General features: G+C 61.4%; 9 protein-coding genes across 9 annotated transcripts; 7 read left to right on the plus strand and 2 right to left on the minus strand.

Annotated features, from left to right (window-relative positions):
• Window positions 1-187: 187 nt before the first annotated feature.
• On the minus strand, window positions 188-1,041 carry COLE_03667 (uncharacterized protein; the record flags this gene model as incomplete). The annotated part of the gene is made up of 3 exons (XM_018422168.2): window positions 188-426; window positions 670-864; window positions 927-1,041. The coding sequence occupies 3 exons, from the start codon at window positions 1,039-1,041 to the stop codon at window positions 188-190; spliced, it is 549 nt and encodes a 182-aa protein (XP_018281540.2).
• Window positions 1,042-1,220: 179 nt separating this feature from the next.
• On the plus strand, window positions 1,221-2,615 carry COLE_03668 (uncharacterized protein; the record flags this gene model as incomplete). Its single annotated transcript, XM_018421183.2, has 4 exons — window positions 1,221-1,523; window positions 1,613-2,099; window positions 2,145-2,503; window positions 2,550-2,615. 4 exons carry the CDS (start codon window positions 1,221-1,223, stop codon window positions 2,613-2,615), a joined length of 1,215 nt encoding a protein of 404 aa, XP_018281541.1.
• A 423-nt stretch (window positions 2,616-3,038) lies between these two features.
• COLE_03669 (uncharacterized protein) lies at window positions 3,039-3,899 on the minus strand (the record flags this gene model as incomplete). The annotated part of the gene is made up of 2 exons (XM_018426396.2): window positions 3,039-3,342; window positions 3,535-3,899. 2 exons carry the CDS (start codon window positions 3,897-3,899, stop codon window positions 3,039-3,041), a joined length of 669 nt encoding a protein of 222 aa, XP_018281542.1.
• Window positions 3,900-5,711: 1,812 nt separating this feature from the next.
• Window positions 5,712-6,958, plus strand: COLE_03670 (uncharacterized protein; the record flags this gene model as incomplete). The annotated part of the gene is made up of 6 exons (XM_018422169.2): window positions 5,712-5,789; window positions 5,842-5,946; window positions 5,984-6,109; window positions 6,146-6,224; window positions 6,443-6,662; window positions 6,700-6,958. 6 exons carry the CDS (start codon window positions 5,712-5,714, stop codon window positions 6,956-6,958), a joined length of 867 nt encoding a protein of 288 aa, XP_018281543.1.
• Window positions 6,959-8,049: 1,091 nt separating this feature from the next.
• COLE_03671 (uncharacterized protein) lies at window positions 8,050-10,106 on the plus strand (the record flags this gene model as incomplete). The annotated part of the gene is made up of 5 exons (XM_018420206.1): window positions 8,050-8,423; window positions 8,460-8,530; window positions 8,566-8,946; window positions 8,982-9,209; window positions 9,250-10,106. 5 exons carry the CDS (start codon window positions 8,050-8,052, stop codon window positions 10,104-10,106), a joined length of 1,911 nt encoding a protein of 636 aa, XP_018281544.1.
• A 157-nt stretch (window positions 10,107-10,263) lies between these two features.
• Window positions 10,264-11,286, plus strand: COLE_03672 (uncharacterized protein; the record flags this gene model as incomplete). The annotated part of the gene is made up of 5 exons (XM_018422170.2): window positions 10,264-10,491; window positions 10,635-10,847; window positions 10,880-10,948; window positions 10,981-11,054; window positions 11,088-11,286. The coding sequence occupies 5 exons, from the start codon at window positions 10,264-10,266 to the stop codon at window positions 11,284-11,286; spliced, it is 783 nt and encodes a 260-aa protein (XP_018281545.1).
• A 1,022-nt stretch (window positions 11,287-12,308) lies between these two features.
• Window positions 12,309-13,081, plus strand: COLE_03673 (60S ribosomal protein eL13; the record flags this gene model as incomplete). The annotated part of the gene is made up of 3 exons (XM_018420697.2): window positions 12,309-12,380; window positions 12,459-12,594; window positions 12,666-13,081. The coding sequence occupies 3 exons, from the start codon at window positions 12,309-12,311 to the stop codon at window positions 13,079-13,081; spliced, it is 624 nt and encodes a 207-aa protein (XP_018281546.1).
• Window positions 13,082-14,314: 1,233 nt separating this feature from the next.
• COLE_03674 (uncharacterized protein) lies at window positions 14,315-15,771 on the plus strand (the record flags this gene model as incomplete). The annotated part of the gene is made up of 4 exons (XM_018422171.2): window positions 14,315-14,377; window positions 14,410-14,553; window positions 14,924-15,074; window positions 15,251-15,771. The coding sequence occupies 4 exons, from the start codon at window positions 14,315-14,317 to the stop codon at window positions 15,769-15,771; spliced, it is 879 nt and encodes a 292-aa protein (XP_018281547.2).
• A 1,911-nt stretch (window positions 15,772-17,682) lies between these two features.
• Window positions 17,683-19,897, plus strand: COLE_03675 (uncharacterized protein; the record flags this gene model as incomplete). Its single annotated transcript, XM_018424930.1, has 5 exons — window positions 17,683-18,117; window positions 18,158-18,221; window positions 18,266-19,629; window positions 19,665-19,778; window positions 19,820-19,897. 5 exons carry the CDS (start codon window positions 17,683-17,685, stop codon window positions 19,895-19,897), a joined length of 2,055 nt encoding a protein of 684 aa, XP_018281548.1.
• Between the last annotated feature and the right edge of the window lie 883 nt (window positions 19,898-20,780).

Genomic DNA, 20,780 nt, shown 5'->3' on the forward strand with positions numbered 1-20,780 from the left:
ACATGTCGCCGCGCCATCAAGCAGCCGTGAGCCATATGCATGTCTAGAGTCTACTTCTCCTCCTCCTTGAGCTTCTTTGCGAGAATCTTGCCGCCGATGTTCCGGATGTTGGCAAGAGCGCGCTCGACACCGCCAGCCAGTGCCTTGCGGTACAGCGTGAGCGCCGTGTCGAGCTGGTCGGCTGTCATTAGCATCCTGCAAACCATGTCACGGCGGACTCACTCGACTCGAGCACCGCCGCGAGGTTGAACTGGATTTCGGGGTCCTCGGGCGCAATCTCCATCGCGGCCGTCAACGACTTGATCGCCTCAGCCGTCTGCGGCGGCTTGCACATCATGTACGCGCTGCCGAGGTTGGTGTATGCGTCCGCAGAAGGCTCGAGGGCGATGCTCTGCTTCCATGCGTCAATGGCGCCCTGCGGCCCAGCTGAGGTCAGCCCATGTGCTCCGGGTAAATCGCAATCCAGTACCTGCAAGACGAGTGTTTCGGAACAGCGATATCGCTTTATTCTCGGGTGAGCGGTGATTCCCGTCGAGCGGGAAATACCCCGAGCCAGCTTGGACTGAATTGCGCATCCCTCGGCTGCAATTCGAGCTGCCCAACAGGCTCATCGGGTGCCGAGCACTGAATTGCGCAGTCCATATCTCGCGGCAAGCGCCGCCAACTCACCGAGTTGGTACTCGACCACGCCGAGGTTGAACCAGGCCCCGCTGGTCGGCATGACGCTGATGCTCTCCTCGTACGCCGCCTTGGCGCGCGGCAGGTCGCCCTCTTCCAGCGCGCGCGTGCCGTCCTCGAGCAGACTCTGCGCCTGCCCGAGCTTCGGGTCCGTCGGGGACACGGGTGACGTCCCAGTTGCGTAGGCTGGAGTCAGCGGGAGTCAGCGATGGAGTGAGGTGGTCAGATAAGCGGAGAAAGCGACGTACCGCGGCTCCAGGACGCCGCGGATGGTGCGCGGCGGGCGGGCACTGCCCGAGCCGAAAGAGAGGGAGCGCGGAGAGAGACGACGCGGCCGGCGCGGAGGATGGAGCGGGCGAACATGGGTGACTTGGAGACACTGAAAACATCGTTCCGCCTCCACCCATCTTGATGGCAAATCCACGTGGGTGTTGTAATAGCGGAGTTGCTCATTACGATACTCCCTAATAAGGCCATGGCCGACCGTTCGACAACTTCGGCGATCTCCACCTGCCATTGCAACGTCACCCCACACCATCACCATGTCAACCCCCGCCGGCCCCTCCGAGAACGAGCCCCTCCTTCCCGCGCCCGCAAACATGGGCCCGGCGAGCCGCTCGAAGCTACATGCGCGCCGCTACCTCCCGCAGTCAGACAAGGCGAAGGGGAAGCAGCGCGCGACGACGCCGCCAGATGACGAGCCGCCAACGTTGGACAAGGGCAAGGCGCGCGCCCCCGATGTCGGGCGCCCCGTCACTATCATCTTCTCGAATGAGGAAGATGCCGGCGGACACCTCGAGGTTTGGGTCGAGGAGGGCGAGAGTGTCGGCAAGGTCAAGGACAAGGTGAGTCCGCTGCCCATGTCCCGTCTACGCCTCACTTTCCCTCGGCCACCACCCATCACGCTTCCGATGTCGCACGCCACTGACGCCAGATTCGCCATATGCGCCCCAATGTTGCGGGCAACCAGCTCCGCCTGATCCACGCCGGACGGCTCCTCACAGATGGCATCCTCCTCCTTCCATGGCTGCGCAGCCTGGAAGAACGTGTGCGCCGTCAAGCGGGCTCCGCAGTCGGCGATGTCCTTCGGGAGGTCGGGCGTGGCCTGGCCGGCGACGAGGAGGAGGAAGCACCGCCCCAGCCGCCCCAGGAACGCGTGTACCTTCACTGCAATGTCGGCGGGCCGCTGGATGCAGCGCCGCCGAGCGAGCACGAAGAGCCGGATACGGCGCCGCGCCGGCGCGGATTCGACGCGCTCCTCGACGCGGGTTTGAGCCCTGAAGAGGTCGCGGCGATGCGGAGGCAGTTCTACGAAAGTCGGGGGGAGGAGGTGCCCGACCTTGGGGGGATGAACGACGAGCACGCGCGCGCGCTCGAGGAGCAGTGGATCGAGGGCGACCTGACGCCCGAGACGGCCACGAGTGGGTTATACGCGACGACCGCTACGACAACTATGCTGACCCCAGCTTCATCCGAGGGCATGTACACGGCGATCTTGCATGGCCTGCTCACTGGCTTCCTGTTCCCTCTTACGCCGTGGTTCTTCTTCCGCGAGGAGCCGCTGCCGAACTTCTTCGACGCCGAGGCTGAGGCAGACCAGCTCGCGCGCCGGGCAGAAGCGGCCGCGAGGCTGGAGGACGAGCGGCGCGCTGCGGCGCACACCGCCGCGATCCGTGGACATGGGGCGACGGGCTCCGAGACCCTCGAGGTTCCCGGGGTCGTGAGCCCCGTGCCAAGCCGCGAAAGTGTGTCCATGCGCGTGAGCTCGTCGCCCCTTGTTGGCGGCGAGCTGGTGGGCTCGGTCGTGTTCAGCAAGCGCATGCGGGTGAGTTGCATATGGCGTTGCGATAGCGTGTTGCAACTGATTCCAGATCGGCATCTACTTGGGCACCCTGATCAACGTCGTGTTCGGCGCCCTACGTTTCCTTGCGGTGTAGGCGTGACGTCGTCGCAGCATTTGGCAACTGGAACCCTCGTCTGCGCTGTATTTGCGCGTTGTACTGTACCTGATTTATGCTCCTACGGTGTTTCGTGCGCTCACGACACGCTGCGGTTGGCTGTCGGGTCTTGGCAGCCTTGGGGTATCGGCGTGATCGGGGCTGACCTACTTTTGCTCGAAACTCATCCCTCATACTCATGTCTCACACTAACCCTCACGCGCATTTCCGCACCCGCGTTTCAAAAGTCCCTGACGCACAAGACGCGCGAAGTGCACAACATGCAGAATCGCTATGAAGGCCCACCATCAAGGCGAGCAACCCTCAAACTAACGGGATGTAGAAGGCAATAATGGGAGGAGGGAAGGAGAGGAGGAAGGTGTTGTGAGGGGAGAGATGCGCAAAGCTAAGCGAGGAGGGAGCTTAGAGCGCAACGTAAGCGGCCATGACGGCGGCAACGGCGAAGCCGAAGGGGGCGATCATGGCCTCGGCACCTGACGAAGTGGTGGTGGCCGGAGCCGAGACGGAGGCGGAGGCGGACCGGGAGACAGAGGCCGACGACGACGCCGACGAGGGCCTGGCGGACGAAGCCGACGAGGGGGCGGCCGACGACGAGGGGCGGGCCGAACCCGAAGCGGAGCCAGACGCCGAGCCCGACGCAGTCGCGCCCTTGTCGTCGGCGTAGGTCTGCTGCTCGGCGGTAAAGTTGCCGGTCATGTCGGTAAGGCTAGGGTCAGTCATGGTCTTGGGGGTCGGGTGTGTGGGTCTGTGCGCGACTGCCGATCTGGGCAGCTCATTCCTAATGGGCCATGGGCATTAAACCCGAAGAGCGCCCACCCGGGCCACAGGTCAAAGAGGCAAACAGGCAGCAGCTGGGCTTCTCGTTGCCGCCCGTGCCCACCCCTGTGGTTGAACTCACGCAAAGCGCGCAGAGAACTGCATGTAGGCCTGGCCCTTGTCGGTGTAGTTGTCGGCCGTGTAGCGGATGAAGTAGGCATCGTAGTTCTCGCCAATGGACGCGTCGATGGTGGTCGAGATAGTGGAGGCCTTGGAGACGTCGACCGACTCGGCGAGGTTCTGGATGCAGAGCTGCTTGGTGGTGGAGCCGATGCAGAGGTCAACCGAGCAGACACCAATGGTCTCGAGGGAAGGGGCAGAGCCATCGTCCTGCCAGGTGATCTCGAGGACCTCACCACCCTTGGCCCTGGTGGAGGCGACGGGGTTGGTGGTGTAGATGGTGGCGAGGGCCGGGGCGGCGAGAGCGAGGAGGGCGGCGGCGAGCATTGTAGGAGGAGGGATGGGTGGGTGAGGGGTTAACGAGTGACTGTAGCTGGAGAGCGGATGAGGTGAGAGTTGATGGATAAAGCAACAAAGGAAGAATGGAGATGGAGGGGGGGGGGGATTAAGAGGGTGAGGGGGACCGTGGGCTGATGGGGGTCTCGAGCGAGGAGAGGAGGAAGAGGGGCAGGCGCCAAGAAAGCGTGAGCGCGACTTGGTGGCGTCGACCACACGGCGTACTCGGCGGCCAAACTCGAGCTGCAATACCTGAGAGCAACATCTGTGCTTGGGGTTTCCCGGGACCACGCGCCAAGGATAGCATTGATTAGGCCATATTAGGCCATATTAGGGCATATTAGGGCAGCCTTGAATAGACGGGGTTTCAGATACATGTCCCGCAACCGGACAGAACAAGACACGAGGCGCGACAGGCGGGTACGATGAGTAGCACATGCTAAAACTAGCGCAGATGAGAGAAGAACAAGGTGCGCGTGCTGCAGGCACATGTTTGGCATGGTTGAGATCAGAGCGAAAGAAAAGACGCGCAAAGACGCGACACACGTACAGTAATAAAGCGAGTCGACCGACCAAGCGAGTTAAGAGCGATTTGTTGCCTTTTGGTTGATGATTTGAGAGCAAACTCAAGAGTCAGGGGGCAATGTCGGCCCGGGATGGGTAGGGAAGCGAAGGGACCACAAATATGAGCGGGTGAATTGTCTCGATTCAGGAATCCAGACGCGCCCGTCGCGCCCATTAGTCCATCCCATGGACCGGGATGGCGTCCAGGTACAACACTTAACCCCTGTACCGTGTGTGCTTATCTCATCCATCCAGATACCCTCCACAATTCCACAAGGCACATGCTAGTTATAGAATTCTATTGTGATCTGCGATGATCGTAATGACGAAACCAAAAGTAGATCAGACGCGTCCAACGCGCCCTAGACTTTTTCCATACGATCCACACGATCCACACATGCCTGTCTCACCACTGCGGCTACAATACAGCATGGAAAGCCATTCATGAACAACCGACTCCCATAAATAGCCACGGCGTGAGTCGTTCGCCAGATCGCCGAGGAGGTCGAGGAGGGTTGTTTTGAGGCTGTGGCATACCCTGCTCGCCAGCTGCGGTGGTGGGTTGCGGAACTCGCGTTGATGTACGATGCACACCCGCCAGATGCATTTTCACCGCCGCTTGTGTGAGGCAGCTGGGCAGAGCGTTGTGGTATCTGTGGAAGCGTTGGGAATGAGGCGCTGGAGTTTCGGAAGGGCTCTTTGCTGGTGGTATGATGGTTGTATGACGATTAGGTGACTGCATCGGCATTACGACTATGACGACGGTGACAGTTGCCGGGCATGATGGCGGCTGCCATTCCGCTGACGTGTGTGTGGTGGCAACGACTATTGCCCAGCACCGCCTCACAACCCATCATCATGAGTCTCGCGGCCTTGCAGGTCTTCGGCGCGATCTCTTTGGGTTTGTTGGGATTGGAAGCCAAGGCAATAATAGCTCTTCCTGGCCACCCATCTTTCCGTCTCCGCAGCTCCGCCCCACTTGCAAAGCTTTTGGCACGCACCTCCACCGCTGTCCAGTGCCATGGTCTGAAGGGGCCGATGACATCATCGTCTCGCCTCTTCCCCCACAACCGTGCAGATCGAAAGCTGTGCCTGGACGTTGTGCGGGGGACACGGTCTTGTCCCATCAAACCCGCCTCACAACCACATCCGACATCTCCAGCCATCCATCTCCTTCTTCTTTCTCCATCACTCCATCACTCTCTTCCACTTCAAATCAACTCCATCCTCCCTTCTACAATGTCCACTGGCTTCACCATCCACGTCTCCGGCCTCGCCCCCGAGACCTCTGAGACCAAGCTTCACGACTTCTTCTCGGTCAGTTCTCACGCCCTTCCCTGGCTTTTTGCGCATCGCCACCTAACCCCAGTTCTGCGGCAAGCTTCAGAGCGTCAAGAAGCATGGCACCGAGGCCGACATCACTTTCGAGAAGCAGAGCGCCATGCGCACCGCCCTCATGCTCAACGGCGGCACTGTGAGCTGCGCCCTCTAAAGCATACCGCTGACGCCAGCTCGACGGCGCCCACCTCGAGGTGACTTCGACCTCGCCCGCCGCCGCCGACTCTAGTGTTCTCCCTACCGCTGCCTCGGGATCGACTCCCGTGGGCGCCGAGTTTGACCAGGAGGACAAGCCCAAGGTTTGCTGGCAAGATGAACATCAAGCTGATGCCAAGGCTGCGATCGCCGCCGAATACCTCGCCCACGGCTACACTATTGGCGACCACATCATCCAGAAGGCCATCGACGTCGACCGTGAGTTTCCCCGCGTTGAAGGCGTTCAAATTGGGGTGGCGTCCTTTCAGGCAAGCGGCGTCACATCAACGCCGCTTGGACGGCGGCATGGCAAGTTACCGCCACCTGACGCGTCGATGACGTCGTTGCTAAATCGTGCCTACCCACAAACTATCTACCTGACGCCCGAACATGCTGTCCACTCTCGCTATTACGAACTGATATCCACTAACACACAGAGAAGCAGGGCATTTCGTCGCGTTTCCTCGCCTTCCTCTCGCAGGTCGACAAGAAGGCCGGCGAGCGTCTTGTCGGTGAAGGTCAGACCCTCTCGTCTCGCCTCCACGACCAGGCCCACACCACCTATGTAAAGGCCCGTGAGGCGGACCAGCAGCGCGGCGTCAGCAGCACCTTCCTTAACTACTACTCGAAGGCGCTCTCCACGCCCGTTGGCCAGCGGTGAGCACTACAATTTGATCATGTCAGCTGACAGCAGCGTCTCGCAGTTCTACAACGAGGCTAGCAAGACTGTTCTCGATGTGCACGAGGAGGCTAAGCGTTTGGCACAGCAGAAGAAGGCTGCCAGCGGAGCTGTCACGCCTTCCGAGCACGCTGCGCCAGCCCACGCTGCCGCCGACGCCAAGGCTGCGGAGGCCGGAGCCCACCCCCTGGGCGCCGCCCCGTCTGCCGCGTCTGGCGCTCCCACTGACGTCCCTCCTGGTGTGAACGCTGAGAAGGTCGCCCCTCCCTCGTAAATGGTTGATTGGTGTGGTGTCGCGAAGTGATATAGGATTGAAGTCGTGGAAGCCGTGAAGCCCTGACTGGTATCTATAGCTTAGCTTTCTGGACTTGCTAGACTGGCGCGCTCTGAGACGGATGCACGAGTATGACGATGCTGAATATGCGTGGAGCGAAGGCAGGATGAAACCGGCGATTATACCGTGTGCTCGACGTCAGAGCGCTGATCTTGGTGTCGGTCGGCCCCAGACTTTGGCGGATCGGCGGACGGTGGCACGGCGGATGTGCGGAAAATTAAATGTGGAGGGACTGCATAAGATCTAGAGGTGGAGGTTCTTCAGAGATTTGGGACGAGCGGCAACATATCCACCACCAACAACTCAACCGACAACAATGCCGTTCCATGGCCAAGACTCGCGCGGACGCGGAGGGCGAGGAGGGCGTGGTGGCGGCGGTGCTCGTGGTGGTGGCCGCGGCGGAAGGGGCGGAGGAGGCGGCAGCTTTGGACGCCGCGGTCCACAGCTCCCATCTACATTGCTCGACGAAGTGGAGAAGGTCTACGGTGAGTGTACACTCGACACAGCTGACGCCAGGCGCATCGCGACCGAACACTGTGCGCGCGCGGAAAGAGGAGCGGGCTATGAAGCGGAAGGGCGCACCACGGCAGCGCGACGACGAGCCTGTGGCGCGGAAGAAGGCGCGGGCGGAGCCTGAGACTGCGATGAAGGAGCCGAAGGATAAGGGCAAGGCTAAGGAAATCCCTGCGGAGAGCAAGCCGCCGACGAAGAGCAATGATGAGAGCAAGGGGAAGAGCAAGTCTGAGAAGAAGGAGAAGGGGAAGGGGAAGGAGAAAGAGAAGAAGAAGAAGGAGCTGGTATTGCCTCAGGACGACGGCGACGTCGAGGACCGCGAAATTGCGTGGCTCGAGTACATGCTCAAAAAGGAGGGCGAGGAGGACGGGCTGGAGGACGGTCTTGATGGTGAGTTCGATGGCGGAGGAAGTCGATAAGCGCGAGAGCTGACGACAGAAATCCTCGATTTCACCGAGCGCCTCGAGACCGGCAAGCTTGGTCGCGAGGATCTTAGTGATAGCGATGACGACGATGGGATGGGCGAGTTTGACATCTCCGAGTCCGGAGGCGACGACGAGGATCTTGAAGACGAGGAGGACGACAGCGACGGCGAGGATGGGAGTGAGGAGGAAGATGGGGATGGAGAGGTCGACCTCAGCGAATCTGAGGAGGAGGGCACCGCCGAAGTCGACGAGGACGAGGAGTGGCACGGCATCGCCGAGTCTGATTCTGGACCGGAGCCGCGACCCGAGGCCAAGCCCGCACAACCGCCCACTCCGGCCCCCGCTCCCGGTCGCTACATTCCTCCCCACTTGCGCGCCGCGCAGCTCGCCGAGAAGGCTGCAGGAGACGGTGCGAAGGCCGCCGAACGCGCCAAGCTCGAGCGCAAGGCGCAGGGTCTTCTCAACAAGTGAGCTCTATTCTTAGGGCTTTGGTCTGACGCCAGGCTGAGTGAGGCAAATATCGAGAGTATTCTCGCAGAGGTGGAGAAGTTGTTTGGAGAGTACAGCCGCAACGGTGAGCATCCCCTGTGGTGATGCGACTGACACCAGACGTGACGACCACCCTCACAACGCAGATCATTCAGATGATCGGATCCAAAACCAACCTCCTGGACAGCTTTGTGATCCTGTATGCGACCCTCGTGGGGGCACTGCATCGCGTTGTGGGCCTCGAGTTTGGCGCGCACTTTGTCCAGACTGTCGTGAAGCAGTACAACGAGGAGTTTGCACGCACCGCGCCCACATCGACATCTGCAGACGGTGACGACGCGGCCAAGGAGGCATTCAATCTACTGACCCTTATTGCGGAGTTGTTCAATGCCGGCGTGCTTGGCTCCCAGCTGCTTTACGACTTGGTCCGCGGGTTCATCGGAGAAGGCGACGAGCTCATGTCCGAGCGGAGCGTTGAGGGCCTTCTCAAGATCCTCAAGTGTTAGTGGAAATGACCGCGGAGATGCTAATAGCAGGCTCCGGCTCGCAGTTGCGCGCTGACGATCCTGCGAGTCTGAAGGACATCGTTGCGCTCGTGCAAGAGCGCACGCGCGGACGGGAGAAGGAGATGACGACGCGTGCCAAGTTCATGATCGAGACGCTGGGCAACCTCAAGAGTGGCAAAGCGAAGGGCTTGGGTGCGGAGCGGGCTGATGTTACTCGCATGCGCAAGTTCCTCTCGGGACTGGGGAAAAAGCGCCGATGTGAGTGCCCGCTGTGGTGATCGTCTGTAGCTGACCACAGTGCTTGCCCCTGAGCCGCTTCGTGTCGGACTGAAAGACCTACTCTGCGCTGATTCTCGCGGCAAGTGGTGGCTTGTTGGCGCGGGATGGAGCGGCAACCCGCTGGTAGAGCGTCAGTCCACGAAGACAGCGGCGAAGGGCGACCAGGAGGACGAGGAGGTGCTGCTGGAGCTTGCAAGGAAACAGGGGATGAACACGGACGTGAGGCGATCGGCGTTCGTGGTCCTCCTCACCAGCGAGGACTACGTGCACGCATGTGACCGCCTGCATTCGTTCCGGCTTACAGCCGTGCAGCAGCGCGAGTTTGTGCGCGTGGCTCTGCACTGCGTTGGTATGGAGGCGGGCTACAACCCATACTACACACTCGTGCTCAACAACCTCTGCGCCAACAGCTACGACCACCGCTTCACGCTGCAGTACGCATTGTGGGATCTCCTCCGCGAGCTGGCGGAAGGCGGTGTGCCAGAAACGCGCGCATCGCACGTTGCCAGGGCACTGGCGTTCCTCATCGCCCGCGGCAGCGTGGACCTAACGATCCTCAAGGCCGTCGAGTTCACCGACTTGACCAAGGCGACGCGCAAGTTCCTCGACGTACTGCTCCGCACATTGCTGTTGGCGCTGCACACGCCGTCGCCCCTCCTGACCTTGCCCAAGAAGTTCAAGGTCGAGGATGCTGACTTGGAGGCCGTCGAGGCGACGTTTGACCGCGCTCTCGCGACACCCGAGCTCGCCGGCGGCCTCGCGTGGATCCTGCAGAGCGTCAAGAAGAGTCCTGGGAAGGATGTGGGCGCACTCGAAGGCGAGGTGATCGGTGTCGGGGCGGAGGTCGCGGTGGGCGTACTGGCGCGCGCTATCTAGACGGATTGTGGCTGTATGCATGTACTTCTTGGCTTGAGCCAGTCTGGCTGCCACATTCAGTTGTCGTCCTTGCATCTATCGGCAAATTGCTCCCGCTATTGACATCAATGGACCACCTCCACCACCAACAATCCACAACCACCCATCTCATCTCAACATGGCCGCCGTGCCCATCACGAACACTCTCTTCCCCCCGCCGCCGGGATACTACAAGGCGTTTACGCCGGAGGCTTTGGCGCGCCTAGCGGAGCTGCGCAGCGAGGGCGACAGCGCGGAGCCACTAGCACCTGGCGAGCTCGACGAGCTCGCTGTCGCACTCGACCCACCCCGCGCGGACTGGGTGCTCGAGGAGGGACAGTGGATGCTCTTCGGGCAGAAGTATACGGTGAGTTCCGGAGCAGGGAACGGCCCTACCTCGTCAGTTCCGTCAACGGCTGCCTCCCGCCCCGCTTCTCCCCTCCCCCTTCTCCCGCTTCCTTGTTCCTCCGCCTCCGCCTCCACCTTCCCCCTCTCCCCCACTGACACCAGGCCGAACCGCACATTCCAACCGCACGCGACATCGGCCTACCGGCGCTCGTCTCGGACCCCGTGTCAGCAGGTGGCGACTCGGAGCGCGCCGCTCTTCCCCTCCTTCTCCACTCGTTCCTGCACACGCTCCTCGCCTTTGTTGACGTGCTCACCGGCACGGCGCGTGTACCCGATGAACTGGAGGCCTATGGGCGGCAGAGCCAGGGCGACCAGGTGCGCTATAGAAGCGGCGTCGCTGACAACAGTACATCCAGCACATGTCGAATCTCGCCGCGACCATGATGGTGTCTGCGAACCAGCTGCGAGGCGTGCAGGTATGCTCGCGAAGTAGTCGTGCTGACAGCAGGCCGAAGCAACTCTCGTCATGCTCATGGAGAAGCAACTCGAGGAGCGACGTGCGCAGACGGAGCGGCTCAGGACGTGAGTACTCGCTCGGAGACGGTCTGACAGCAGCAAGAGCCGCGAGATTGCTGCCATGGTGCGGCGGCTCAAGGAGAATGCGACGGCGGAAGCAGGCGAGAGCCGCAACCCGAGCAGAAGTCGGACAAATAGCCACACTTTGGGAGAGAGCCAGGCCGTGAGCTTGAAGCTGTCGCCGGCGGCCAACGGACACGGCGAGAGCGATGGCGATGTGCTGATGAGCGAGGTGTAGCGCTCATTGCTGGAAGCGGCGGCATACCCTGCATATGTATACCCTCATGTCTAACCGTTCGTCACACTTATGAGGGACAGACGGATGATGCGTGCTACCACGAAGTGAATCCTAGTATGGTCACGGCGGCGAGAGGTTGGACATTGGTCTTAGGATCGTCGAGGCCTGGTCCGAAACGGAGTTGGCCAGTGCTGCTCTGCTCCGAGAGATCCTGACAGCCAACGCCGCTCCCATTGGAATGCTGAACTCGCGCCTTAGAATTTGTGACGCAACCCTCGCCTGGCATTGCAGCGCGGCTTTCCCTCTCACTCTGCGTCGACCATTAGAGCCCAGCTTCTTACTCCGGCGTCGCCCATGATCATCCAAAGCCACCCGAAGCTTCGCCCGCATCCCAGACCAGCCCACCCACTCTCCGTACTCTCCTCGACGCGTTCATGCAGATGATCCATGTGCCTCTCGGCGATGTCAAACCGGTCTTGGGTCCCCTGTGTGTATTAAGACAGGCGACCCACCCAATAACCCGTTTGTTACTCTCTTCTACAGTTTGACGGTCGGCGAGCCATGGCCTCAACCCCGAAGGGGAGGTGGGGCGTTGCCGATGCTTTTGAGTAGAATTATAATGCGTTAGAGGACACGAGATGCGCGCGCCGAAATTCATAGTATGCGCGTCTGGGCGGGACCAAATCTCGGCGCCACGAGCGGGACTTGGAATTGGCAGAGCGGAGATATCGCGAAACGCCGCTGGAGCCACCATGTTCAAACGGCGGAAGCAAATGCAGTTTCGGTGGTGTCGAGGACCATCGAGCTGCCAGTGTCGAATCTCAACCTTCAACAAAAGGAGCAAGTGAGTGCCGCGACGACGAGCGCAGGTGTGCCAGTGCTGACGCCGTCCTCTCCGTCTACAATCGTGCCGTCCCGTCTCCCGCGCCGTCATTCGCGTTATCCCCGTCCGCGTATATCCCGTCGTTCACCCTCATCCCACTCGTCCGACCTCTCCCACTCTCACTGTCGCACTCGCAGAAATGGTCAAGCACAACAACCAGCTCCCGAAGAACCACTTCCACAAGGACTGGCAGAGGCGGGTCAAGACCTGGGTGCGTTGCGCGCGGAAGGAGTGACGAGGGAGAGAGCGTCGCCGGAGTTGGCAGAGTAGCAGAATTTCTAACCATCAGTTCGACCAGCCCGGCAAGAAGAAGTCGCGCCGCGTCGCCCGCTCGAAGAAGGCCCTCGCGTCGGGTGCTGCCCCCCTCCAGCGCCTGCGCCCCGCCGTCCGCTGCCCCACCCAGCGCTACAACATCCGCATCCGTGGTGAGTATCGGCGTATAGGTGGCGACTTGCGCTATCTTCGTCCTGTACGCAGAACCCCCTCTGACAGACAGAGGGCCGCGGCTTCACTCTGTCGGAGCTCAAGCTCGCCGGCATCCGCAAGAAGGAGGCCCTCGGCCTCGGCATTGCCGTCGACCACCGCCGCCGCTCCAAGAGCGAGGAGGGCCAGACCCTCAACGTCGAGCGCCTCAAGGCCTACCGCAGCCGCCTCGTCGTCTTCCCCCGCGTCCAGGGCAAGCCCAAGGCCGGCGACGCCACCGGCGACGACCTCACCGCGCACATCACCCGCGCCCTCCCCGCCCTTCCCTCGACTTACGAGGCTGAGAAGCCCCGCGCCATCACCGCCGAGGAGAAGGAGTTCGGTGCCTACGCCGCCCTGCGCAAGGCCCGCTCCGACGCCCGCCACTCTGGCATGCGCGCCAAGCGCGCCGCCGAGAAGAAGGCCAAGGAGGAGGAGGCCAAGAAGTAATCGGTTTGATCGGTTGCGCTTGGTTTCGTTGGGGACGTGTATTCATATGCCGGGATGCACTCATGACCGGATAGCGGGCGGGGGGAGGGGACGCAATGGGAGCTAGGAGTGTGAAGGGGAGGGTTCGGAGTGCGGAGGTGAAGGAGCTCATGTCACTTGCGAGAGAAGGAGAGGTGCTCTCGATGGGAACTGAGGCTCGGTGCCAGGAAGATGTGACAGGAGACGATCTGCACAGGATATTGCTGTCAATACTGAACGCTGATCCGCTGATGACAGCAGTGTCGCTAGTGTCGGCTGCGCACGTTGCGAGATCCGGGTTCGACGTGTCAGACATCAGACATTAGGGCACAAGAGTTTTATGAGATCATGAAGTCGGTGGATATCTCGAGATGGAGATGTGGAGCGGAACGCAGATGTTGGTGGCGCAGCAAGATGGAGCAACACCCGTGAGCGTGTTAGCGAGCCCTCACCTAGGGCTTGAGCATCCACGGCGAGCAGTAGGAGTCGCCTCGGCATCCTCATGCCTAGCATAATCATGAACCAAACCCGTAATCCCGGATTTGGCAAGTAGACATGTCAACAATTGAACAAGAGGGTGGCGTTCTGCCCCATCTCCATCTGCTCGTACGATTGCAGATCTTCATCTGAAGACAACCGATCTGCTGTGACAACCAGCTGCCACGCTGCCGCAGGCGTCGGTGCGACCACTTGTGCATTATCTGATTCTTATCATGAGCTAACCCGTCGTCATGGGAAGATGTTAGTGCTGCAACTGCTGTACCGTCCCGCCGGGCCGTGTAGCGAAAAGCTTTATCATGGCGCGGCGTCAATTAGCTGTGGGGGTGAGCGCTTGGCTTCATGGGTGGGCGGCTGGACTGCCCCATACAAAACCTAATAGCCCAAAATACAATACGTGAGGGGTGGGCGATTAATAATATTTGGTTGAAGCGGACGGTAGATTCCGGCAAGCCTCGGACCGCCCGCCTGCGTACAGTGGAGACGCGCAGCCCACCCCGCCGCCCCGCCGCGGTCGCTGGGGCCCACCAACTTTCTGGGGTTGGATCGTGGCACTTGCCATCTCAATCTCTCCTCTCTTAAGCGCCGCCCCTTCCTCGCCATCCTCAGACACCCACTCCTCGTCTATACCCACGACCGGCTCGCTCATCGCTCACCACTGTATCTCTACCCCTTCCCCTCCCTCCCCCTCTACCCCCCCATCACCACATAATCGAAATGGCTCCCGTGGAGAAGGGCTTCAGCTGGTCCAACATCGCTGTTGGTGCCACCATGAACATGGTGCGTCGACGTCCAGGCCGCGCTAACCACAGTTCGAGGTCACTACCCTCGGACAGCCTCTCGAGGTGCTCAAGACCCAGATGGCCGCAAACCGGAAGCAGTCGATGGCCGACGCGTTTAGGACGGTTTGGAGCCGCGGCGGCATCAAGGGCTTCTACCAGGGCCTCATTCCTTGGGTGAGTAGTGGAGGACGGGGAAGGCGGGAAGGGCAGCGAGCAGACAGTCGGCGACGGCGCGATGGGCTCCATGTTTAGAGGTGCGAGACGCATGGGCGCGTTCCAAAATGCGTCCAGGGCTTGCCATGTCCGGCATCTTGCATCGCACCGCACGACCGTGGCAGCAGCGCCGAGTGGGCTGTGCGAGCAAGAGCTCGAGTATTGGCTCTGCCTCTGACAGAGTGCTCGGCGATGCTTGGTCAGCACCTCTTTTGATCTGCTTCGCTTCGCATTGCAGCAAAACGTCGCACGACCGGCGCGGTCACCTCCACCAATCGGCACTCTGATCTGCTGAAGACCGACCAAGGCCGAAATCAGACGCTGACTCCAGGCCTGGATCGAGGCGTCCACCAAGGGCGCTGTGCTCATGTTCACGTCGTCCGAGATTGAGAAGTGGGCCGGCAAGACTGGCTTCTCCCCCGCTGCTGGCGGCATGATCGGCGGTGTCGGCGGTGGTGTTGCCCAGGCTTACGCGACTATGGGTACGTTTCATGAGGCGCAGCTGTGAGCGCTTGGATCGCCGGCTACGGCTATGCGAGCTGCGAGCCGGTAGCTTGGACGTGCACGTTTCCGTGCTCGCTGCATTGGCTCGGTGCCGGCGCTCTACAGCTCCCTCCGGTCTGCAGTTCGTGCCGCTCGCGCCCCTGCTGACACACAGGCTTCTGCACCTGCATGAAGACCGTCGAGATCACGCGCCACAAGCAGATGGAGGGCGGTGCTAAGCCTGCGTCGACCTTCAAGGTCTTCATGGACATCTACCGTCGCGAGGGTATTGCTGGCATCAACAAGGGTGTCAACGCCGTCGCCGTGCGTCAGGCCACCAACTGGGGCTCGCGCTTCGGCTTTGCCCGTCTCGCCGAGACCGGTATCCGCAAGTACAAGGGCCTTGGCGAGAACGACAAGCTCACTGCCGGTGACAAGATCATCTCGTCGACCGTCGGCGGTGCGCTCGGCACATGGAACCAGCCTATCGAGGTCGTGCGTGTTGAGATGCAGAGCGCGATCAAGAGCACCGACCCCAACCGCCCCGCCAAGAAGACGATCATGAACACGCTCAAGTACATCTACGAGCAGAACGGCATCAAGGGCCTGTACCGCGGCGTGTCGCCGCGTATTGGTCTCGGCATCTGGCAGACCATCTGCATGGTTTCGTTCGCCGACTACGTCAAGGCCGCGTGAGTACCGAGTCCAGCGGCGGCGGAGCAAGCGGGGGATTGTTCCCCCGCCTCGTCCCGCCCCGCCGCCTCACCCTCCACCTTTCACCGTCCGAGCAATACTGACCCTTAGCATCGCGGGCAAGAAGTAACCGGATCAAACATGGATTTTGGAGTTTTGTCCTAGATGCGCATACATAGACCGCAATGCAGCATGACCTACAGAGTGAGGGTGATTGGGTTTGTTTTGCCACCAGCTGGTTGCGATAACGATGGTTATCTTGCCCACTTGGTCCGGGTACGCGGCCCCTGGAGTTCGTGTTCTCGGCGTTCGGCCATGGCCTTTCCGAAGGATCGCGAAGGAGGCGCTCGACGCGTTTCCTTCCCTCGATCCCCACGCGATAAACATGTTGAGAAACAGGCCAGCTAGGTCAGCCTCGACGATCGACGATGGCAGCTTGAAGTGTGCCACACTGTGTGCTCCCCGGCACCTTGCTGATAACTCTACAACATACTTGAGCTCCTCGCCACAAAGCCGACCTTTCTTTGGGTGAACATGAACAGCACAGAATATTTGGTTCCATTGAATAGATGGCTGTCTCAGATGCATGAATAGAGATGGAGGGCAGGATCGGAGCGGGTTGCCTTCATCCCCAGTGCAAAACATGACAAGGTCGGACCCGAGGCTGAAGGTGAATGTGGCTCACAACACCGAGATGCGCAGAAGGCTGCAAGGACTGAGTACTGACACAAAGTGCCGAGTCAGGCAGCAGGCAGCGAGCACTGCCTACGGGGCGACGCCCAACGAGACGCGTCTTTGAACAAGTGCAACGTTCAGTTCCCGCTAATGTGGAGTGGAGATTAGACATTGGAATAGCATTGAACACGAGGCAATCCTAATGCTACCATGTCCCTGGAACGTGTGCCCTTGTACGCGCACCCCCCGATGCCGTCAGGTGGAGGTTGTGTGGAGAATGGACAGTGGGGCGCACTGGGTGTGACATTTGGCGACCCTGCACCAAGCACTCTTGTGCCCTGTCACTCACTCTCACTCGCCCTCACCCCCCTCACCCCCCCTCACCCCACCGCCGCCGCCACCTTCATCTCACTCCCTTCCCACTTGCACTACTCACCTCCGTCTCACTTGTCCTTGTCACCATCACTTCCATCCTCCTCGACTTTTCCCACTGAAAGAGGTATGTCTTGCCATTACCTGCCCCTCTTCCCCTACTCCCCCCGTCTCCGTCACCCCCTACCCGACCCGCGTCGCCGGCCGCGTCGCCGTGTCGCCGCGTCGCTCATCCCGCATCACGCGCCGCTCGCTCCCCAGCCACCACCGTCTTCCTGTCGCACAGACCGTGAAGCGCGACCCGAGCGTTGTTCGACAATCCTCATCTCTCGGTCATCTTTCTGCCCCCTTGGCCTCGATTCTTGAAAGAGAGATCGAGGACGTCTGGCTCTTGCGCGTTGGCTTGGCTTCAACGTGTTCCTTTGGTGCGCGCAGTACCGGGTTCACTGCGGCGGAGTCACCATCTTGTCCTCGATACCTTTGCGTCTGCGCGTTTGGTTGTGTCTCGTGCAAGGGGCATGCGAACGAGGGAGTGACCAAAACGCGTCATGCTCTTACGCTTTTGGTGCGGAGCAAGCATCGGAGGAGGCAAGGTGGATTCAGGCGGAGGTCTGTGCACCCCGCGCCCTCGTGTCAACTCACATCCCACAATCCTCTATCCTCCATGTTCTCCATCCCCCGTTCCCCCCGGCCCCCTCCCTCCCCATCCATCCTCCCCATCCCCCCCCCCCCGCGCCCCATCCCCCCCACGTCGCCGTATCCAAACGGACTGACCTCTTTCCTGTGTCTCCCCCTCCCCTCTTACCCTTCTACACCGCGACACTCTGACACTCTTTTAGGTCCATTCCGGCTGGCCCGTTCCACACCATGGCCTCGTCTACTCTCCGTCCCCACCGCTCTCCCTCTCCTTCACCCGGCTCTGGTCAAGCCATCAACCCCAACAACCCCGCGAAGCTTACGCGTCAATCACTCGGTCCGCCCACCACGTCTGGCAACTCGTCGGCGGCGCGCGGTTTCGGCGCACTTGGCACTTCGCCCAGCAACAGCTCGGGCTTCTCCTCCCAGCCCCGCCACGTCTCGAGCTCGGTCGCCATGGGTCTCGGCAGCATGTCCAACCAACGCGACTCGCTCTCCCCGCGCCCCGCGACGCTGACCGGCCGCGCCGTCAGCGGCAGCTCTAACCAGGGGCGCCCCTCGTCCGAATTCCTGCCCACTGGCGCAGCGCGCGAGCAGGCCCGGACGCCCGAGGCGGAGCAGATTGACCAGTGGTTCAAGCACCTCGCCTCGTGGGAGGCCACTCTCGTAGGTTGTGTGTGCAAGACGCCACCACTGACATGTCCAGGAGGAGATGGCCGCGGCGAGCACGGACCAGAACTTCACTGAGGAGCTTGGTGCCATTGAGCAGTGTAAGTGGCCGAAGCAAGGAGGTTTGGAACTCACGCGTTCACAGGGTTCCGCGTTCTGTCCGAGGCCGAGCGAACCGCCGCGCTGTACTCGCTCCTCCAGCACTCGACTCCTGTGCAGATCCGTTTCTTCCTCAGCGTTCTCCACCACATGGCTCAGGCAGACCCGTTGACCGCGATGCTGTCACCAAACCCCGCGGCTGGCCCGGCTGCCGCCGCCGCTCACTCCCAGATGGACAGCAAGCTCGCTGGCATGGGTCTCAAGTCGCCATCCGCTGGCGGCGGCGGTGCCGGCTTTGCTGGCTCGCCCACTACAAACAACTACCTTGCGCCCGAGTCGGCTCTTGAGTCGGCCATGTCCAAGCCCAAGATACGCCAGAACCGCATCTCGGCCCCAGGTACGCTGACTTCGTCGAACGAGTCGCGCTGGTCGAGCAACCTTGACCAGGTCATTGAGCGTGGTCCTTCGCCAGGCCTCGAGAGTGTGCGTAGCCGCAGCCCTCAGCCTGACATGCGCCCCAAGTCGACCGACTTTGCAGGTGGCGCTGGCGCCCACGACGACCGTTACCACTCGCACTCGGCGAACACCCCGCGTCTCAGTGCTGGCCCTGGCTCGCTTGGTCTCGGCCTTCCCGGCTCGGACCAGTCGCCCAACGCGACTAGCCCACTGCTTAACCCCTCAGGCAACTGGTCGTCGATGCAGAACACGCCCATGAACACCATGTTCCACCAGGACAAGGAGGTCAACTTGGCGTCCAGCCTTGCCAGCTTGCAGATGGCCGCTGGCGCAGCGGCTGCCGCCAATCGCGTTCAACTTGAAGATGCCCGCAAGTACCGCCGTCCCATGGGAGGTCCCTCGGCGCCCTCAAGCCGCAACGTCTCGGGCGCGTCGGCGTACGGTGACGACGACGGTCGTACGTCGCCCTTCCCGCCCTCGGGCAACGCCTTTGGATGGAACAACGGGGGCAGCAACCGTAGCGGCGGCGACTTTGGTGGTTTGGGTCTCGGCGACCCAAGCCTTGCCAATCTGAACATGAATCTCGCAAGCCTCAACCTCGGTGGGATCAATGCGCTCAGCAACCCTCTCGCTAGTCCCAACGCCATGCAGGTCTTGGCGCTTGCGCAAGCTCAGGCTCAGGCCCAGGCCCAGGCGCAGCAGGTTGCGCAGGCCGCGCAAGCGCAGCTTGGGTACGGTGGGATGGGGCAGAACCTGAACGCGCCGCGTCCCAGCAACCGCGTCCCCTCTGGGCGCCGCAGCCCCATGATGGGCCACAAGGCGGCAAGCCCCGGCCCCGCCGGCGCATTGGGCGGTGGTGGTGCGGGTGGTGGTGCGGGTGTCGCGGGCCCCGACGACGTCGACCAAAAGGTCCTCGAGGATGTCTCGACGTGGCTGCGCGTCCTCCGTCTCCACGTGAGTGTACTGTGAGGTCCCCGCTGACTATTCAGAAATACACCACCAACTTTGAGAGCTCGCACTGGCGTGACATGGTCATGATGAACGAGGGCGACCTTGAGCGGCACGGCGTGACGGCGCAGGGAGCGCGCAGCAAGTTCCTCAAGGTGAGCTAGAGCTGGGTGAAGGATAGCTGGCTGACGTGCAGGTGTTCTACAATGTGCGCACCAAGTTTGACATTCCACACCCGCCCGGGCAGGAGGAGTTTGCCCCCACCAAGGAGTAGATGTGACGTGTGACGTGTTGCGACATGTCGTGTTTGCGCCCGTCAAGGCGAGCAAGAAGGGGGATGGCGGCCGATCTCTGCGCCGCCAAGGCCTTGCGTCGGGCCAAGTTACCACGATTAGAGCAGGATACCAGCGAACAGTGATAGGGGATGTAGATCGCGTTAATGAGATCCGGATGCATGGGAGTGCTTCGAGGCGGGCGTCGAACGTCGTCGAGTGTGGTGCGAACTGGATGCAGAATGGGGAAGGAAGGTTGAAATGTGCGGACACAAGGGCATTCACATAGACGATTCGTACAACTAGAAGGGAGCTGCGCGGGACGCAACATTGCGCTCGCAACGACTGCAGTGAGACAGAATGGAAAATCTACGCTCGAGAGCGATAGCAGGCCCAGAGTAGTCCTGATCGAGTTATCCCCCCTCGGCAGCGCCGAGGGTGAGTGGGGACGTCACCAAATTGCACTAAAGCCTTGACGCCGGGCGCGTGCTCTCTCGAGACGCGCCTCAGGACGCCAGGCATCCCCCGCCCTCCTACCAAGCCGCGCGCCGGCCCTCAGCTCGCCCAGGCCTAGGCCGGGTCCGCGTCTCCGGGAGTCGTCCGGCGCACAGCGCATTTCTGGTCGAGGGCGCCGCGCATGACGCGCGCGGCCTTTGGGCCGGGTGGTGGGGGTCGAATGCCAGGACCTTATCCCGCTCGCGAGGGGGGCCGGAGCCGTTCGGGGCGAGCATTGTGACCTTGGGCCTGCATGAGAGGAAGGAAGATGAATGGAAATTATGACGGCGGCGAGGGGACGGGGTGGGGGGGGACTGTGCGCGGCGTTTCGGGGTTTGCCGGTGGCACTGGTGGAGGTGGAGGTGGAGGTGGAGGTTCGGTGGAGGTTGT

The sequence above is a fragment of the Cutaneotrichosporon oleaginosum genome, assembly GCF_008065305.1.
Source record: "Cutaneotrichosporon oleaginosum strain ATCC 20508 chromosome Unknown ATCC20508_contig03, whole genome shotgun sequence".
NCBI classification, from domain to species: Eukaryota; Fungi; Basidiomycota; class Tremellomycetes; order Trichosporonales; family Trichosporonaceae; genus Cutaneotrichosporon; species Cutaneotrichosporon oleaginosum.